The following is a 5,042-nucleotide window of genomic DNA, read 5'->3' as shown; positions in this document are numbered from 1 at the left end:
AGCGGCAGCGGCGGCGGCGGCAGCTACATGCTCAGCAAGTCACTCTACCCCGACCGGGTCACGCAGAACCCTTTCATCCCCACTTTCGGGGACGACCAGTGCTTGCTCCACGGCAGCAAATCCTACTTCTTCAGGCAGCCCACGGTGGCAGGGGTGCCGAAGGCCAGGCCGGACTTCCGTGCCCTTGTCACCAACAAGCCGGTGGTGTCGGCCCTGCACGGGGCTGTACCAGGCCGTTTCCAGAAAGACATCTGTATAGGGAACCAGTCCAACCCCTGTGTGCCTAACAACAAAAACCCCAGGGCTTTCAATGGCTCCAGCAATGGGCATGTGTATGAGAAACTGTCTAGTATTGAGTCTGATGTCTGAGTGAGGGGAGAGAGAGGCGAAGGTGGGTACGGGAGGGTCGGGGCTGTGGACGTGTGGTGCGCATGTCACAGAGGGTGACGGGGCTGAACTTGGTTCCCATTTGCTCCTTTCTTGTCGTTTTCATTTATTTATGGGATCCTGGAGTTCTGATTCCTTCTGAGGGCGACCCTGGTGACCAGAACCATCTCTGCTCCCTTTCCGGTCCCCTCCTCCTTCCCGGTCTGTCCATCCTTACAGTTCCCAGTTCCCGCGAGAGGATACGGTGGGCTCGCTCAGCCGGCGAGGGCGGAGTGGTTGAAGGAAGTGGCCCCACGCGAGCTTCCTCCTAGCGTGGAAGGACTCTTTGCCACGCACTTCGAGGGAAGCACGGAGAAGCGGGAGGAGGCCACGGGAGCGCAGGATAGCTCTCCCCGAACTGACCTTTACGTTTAGGTGAGGAAGCACAGCGCCCCAATAAGCGCCTTTAGCATTACTGCCTGTGAATGAACAGAGGCTTTTGCTAAATTCTTGTTGCTTAGATGGCGTGTGTTTGGGGATCGTGTGCCAAGCAGAGGGTGGGAAGCCACGTGTGTTTCTATATAAGCCAAAAAAAAAAAACGTTTGCTTCAATTCCATGAGACTTAGCTGGTAGTGAACTGGAATGAAAGGTCATTGGCGGATGATGGAAAGTACATCAGAGCAGTGTTTCATGGTGCATTAGAGGCAAGGAAGGAGGGACTGCGTGTGCATGTGTGTCTGTATACACTTGCACACGTGTTGTCTATACACACCTGTTATCAGGGCTTTTCATGCGGAGAAGGCAACCTTGCCTCGTAATGTTGTTTCTTCTTTCAATATCCCTAAGCACCGGGCTTGTTTTGGCTTATATACAAACAGAGACGGGCCTGTGTTACCTGAATTTTGGCTGTCTCTCCCCTTGACCCTTCCCAAATGAAGAGAATGGAAGTTCTTGACGGAGAAGTTCCTGTGGTCTAGACAAAAACGTGGGTGAACAGTCCTACAAGGGCAACGTACAAAAATAATTCCTCCGTGGTTGCCAATACATTCCACCAGTTTTGGCCAAGAACTTTCCAGGAAGGCTAAAGGGAAGTAGAAGCAGCCAGGATTCTTTTGGCCCGTACCTGAGGGCAGAAGATTGTACAAAGCTCGTCTGAGCTTTTTGGACCCTCAGCTGGCCAGTTTGTGGGGGAGGAGCTAAGTAAGGCTTTGAAGGACAGGGGGGTCATTTGTGGTCGGGTAAGTGAGAGAGGGGGATGTTTTCAATGCTTTGATCCCTTCTTACTTAACCTGGAGCTAGGAGAGCAGGCTTGTTACCCCCCTGAATTGGCCACAACCGATACGGAACAGCCAGTGAAGAGGCATGAGCTTACTCCACGAGTACAGCTCGGGAAACAGTGGAGGGAAGGGAAGAGGTTCGGACGCGGGGACGGGAGGCGAGAAGGGACTCCCCCGCTACCCCATTGGGTCTGGCTCCCTGAGGATGTGACGCTGAACCCAGTGTGGACACTCTCTGTAGAAACCCCTCCACCTTCCTGCAACACCTCCTTCCCCTCCCAGATGAATAAAGAATAAAGAATAAAATATATAGAGAGAGAGATGAGGGCACTGGCAGATGTGATACCCCCTTCACTCAAAGTTGGAAACTTGAGAAGGGAAACGAATACTTGTCACTGCCAGTCCTGAAACTTGGGGTAGGCGTGTTCCATGGGTCAGTTCCACTGTCCTGCCATCGTCCCCTTACCCAGGATGGCAGCCAAAGAGCCAGGTCAGTTTGGAGGCTTGGCTGCAGGGTCTCCGTGTCGCACACAGGACACATAAACCAGAAAGGTGCTCATCCTCCTCTGGAAGGAAGCTGCCATGTCTCTTCAAGTCCCACCCGCCCCGACTCACCGCCCTTCCTCACCCCCCAGCCCTTGACTGCTGCCCCCGCTCTCCTCCTGGATTTTTACCTCAGTATCTTTCATTTTCAAGCCAACCGAAGGCCTTGTAAAGCTTTGTTTTCTTTCTAAAACAAACCTGGGGGCAAGGGGCTGAACCTCTCACAGATTTGGAGAGAGGAGCACGGAGTGCTTTACCTTAGATTCAAGGAAGGACCTTGGAGAGAGAGGACAGAGGGCGTGAGACATCTCCAGGAGGAAGAAGGCGAAGGGCCGTCAAGCATTCTTTGCCCCGACTCTGTCCCAGGTCAGGGGCTCGTCCCTCACTCTTCCTCTTACCTCATCCCTTTCAAATAAAAAAACCAAACCAACTAACCTAGCGAACAGCAATCTAGAACAAAGGGGGCTCTGGCGTCTCCGCTGGTGACGGAAATCAAGATGGTGTTTATTTCATATGTAAATATTTTGTTTTCTAATTAATTTTGTATAGATAAAGTGTTCTCTCGTGAGTATTCAGGGTGTTGGCCGGAGGGAGCGGGGTCGGGATGGGAATGAAGGGGGAAGAAGTGTTTTGTTACGGGCTTTCGTTTTCCATTTCGGGGGAATTGTTTTGTATGGCTTTCGCTTCAGGGTGTCCGGAGAACAGTGAAGGGGAATGGAGGCCGCTGTGGTGACTAAGCCAGGGAAGGGCTGCGTGTTCCACCTCCCACCTCACCAGTCTTCTCGTTGGCCTGCGAGAAGTAGTCATGCCTGTCGGCCTGGGCTTGACGTCGGGTCCAGTTTGGCTCCAGGCAAACCACAGGCCCAGCTCCTATCTTCCAGGTAGACCGTAGATCACCAGCATCTGCGCAGAGTCAAGCTGGTGGCACCATATCTTCCCTGTCGGCACCGAGGGTGGGAAAGATTCCCCAAAGGGCTTAAACCAGAATTGAGGTCAAATCAACCGTAAGCTGAGCTTCAGGCGGCTCAGTCTTAAGAAATCTCCCCACAGCCCCCTCTCGTGTTTAACAAGCACCTCAGTCACTCTGACTCTTTTCTTCCTACTACCTGGGCTCCAGCCCTTTCCCCGGCCCCCTCCATTCCTCTGCAAGCACTCCCAGAAACTTCCCACGAGGTCTCCTTTCTTGAAGCACGTGCTATCTGGTTACAGGGAGGTAGCCCTGGATGCATGTCTTACAAATGAGCTTGCTTTTCCAGAAAAGCTTACCGGCTCTACTCAAAGCTCAGCGGCCAGAGGGTTCTCTTAGGAAGGTCTCGGAAGTTGGGTTTAGCGGTAGAAGGGTGAGCACAGGAGGGACAGTGCCAGTAGTGACTTTATATTCGCCTTGTCCTTGCTTCTGCCGTCAGGAAGGTGCTATTTGCCTCGAACCAGGTATTCAGAACCCGACCTGGGGTTAACCAGACAAGTAGAATTTCTTTCACTGGACCCTTGGCTTTGTGAAGGGTGGCAGCCTCTCTCTCTTTACCACCAGATGACATTTCCAAATCCATTTAGCTGAGATATTACATTACATTTTTTGTCCTATCCTGCCATCATCAAGAGCTGTCAGCTGGGTAATTCCATTTCTCTAAACCCCTCTTTGGCCCCCGTTGGTCACTTCTCTTCAACTGAATGTATGAATTGAGACCAAATAAGATATTCATGGCCTGCTCAAGAAAGCTTAAAGAAAGGAAGGCTGAGCCATGCTACGTTCTAGATGTTAACTTCATTGCGAAAGAAGAAGCCAGGAAAAATGCATGAGGATGAATGCAGCTCTCAGCCCCATCTCTTCCACAGATGGGTCTGGACAAGGACACAGTCTGTCCAAACTGTGACGTTCCACAGACACCCTTGGGAGCGCTAATGGTTCCGACTTTCTTCGGAGTCCGTGCTTTCTATCTTTCGTGTCCTCTAATCATTCCCTTCCACTGTGGAAGTGAGTCGCTGGGTGTGGTCCTATATCACTCCTTTCGGTGGCCATGCTTAAATCTCAGCATTTCTACCAACTTCAGGTAATCTGACCCTTGAACTTGCCTGAGTCAAGAGTGTGCGCACCCTTCAGAGTGACGCATGTACAGTGGATCTTGTAATTTCAAAGTATGTCACTGTGTTTCTTCAGCCAGAACGTGGGAAACGGCCTTGGTACGGATTCCCCCTCTGCTGGCCACAGCCATATTGTGACTGAGAGAGAAAAAAATCCCAAATGATTCCATTCAATGTCGGTGGTGTCAGTCGTGCCAAAATGCATGTGTAATGTGATAAAATAGGAGTCGTCTAGAAAATTAAGGGAATATCACCCGCCCAGTCTTCCACGGCCATCAGAAGTTGCCCACGGGTGAATTCTCTGCATGGGAGGTGAAGAAACTGTGTTACCAAAACGCAGTGTGCTGGTCACCTGCACAACTCATTTAAGAACTAGGGTTTCTTGGGGTTTTTTGTTTGTTTGCTTTTGTTGTTTGTTTTTTGGGTTGGTTTTTACTTAGTTCAAGGTTTAGGGACAGCATAACCAGATTGTCTGGGCAATAACCTTTGGAAAAAGCTATTTCAGAACTCACTTTATTCTTTTAATTCCCATCTCTTTAAAAAAGCCCTGTCACTGCTTGACACCCTGTGTGTGTCTGTTCGGTGTGTTAGGAATGATTCAGATGTGTGCATAAATGACGCGGCTGCAGTGCTACGGGTGAACGCACTCGGCGTTTCTAGGTATTGGGGCCATACCTTCTGTGCTCTCTGAGCCCAAAGCCATATAAGGAATGTGTGCTCAGTAGGCTCTGCCAGATACTTCGGTGGAGTGTTTCATTCTTGAGTGTCAAGAG

The 5,042-nt window shown here is 50.9% G+C and overlaps 1 protein-coding gene across 1 annotated transcript in view; it reads left to right on the top strand.

Moving 5' to 3' along the window:
- GRIN2B (glutamate ionotropic receptor NMDA type subunit 2B) overlaps nucleotides 1-369 on the top strand; it is a 295,943-nt gene extending 295,574 nt beyond the window's left edge. Inside the window, exon 13 of the mRNA XM_024733244.1 lies at nucleotides 5-369. Coding sequence (XP_024589012.1) covers nucleotides 5-369 — 365 coding nt within the window. The remainder of the gene's footprint in view (nucleotides 1-4) is intronic.
- Nucleotides 370-5,042: the final 4,673 nt, after the last annotated feature.

Source organism: Neophocaena asiaeorientalis, unplaced genomic scaffold (genome assembly GCF_003031525.2).
Source record: "Neophocaena asiaeorientalis asiaeorientalis breed wild unplaced genomic scaffold, Neophocaena_asiaeorientalis_V1.1 scaffold150, whole genome shotgun sequence".
Lineage (NCBI taxonomy): Eukaryota > Metazoa > Chordata > Mammalia > Artiodactyla > Phocoenidae > Neophocaena > Neophocaena asiaeorientalis.
This window is presented reverse-complemented; position numbering and strand designations above follow the sequence as displayed.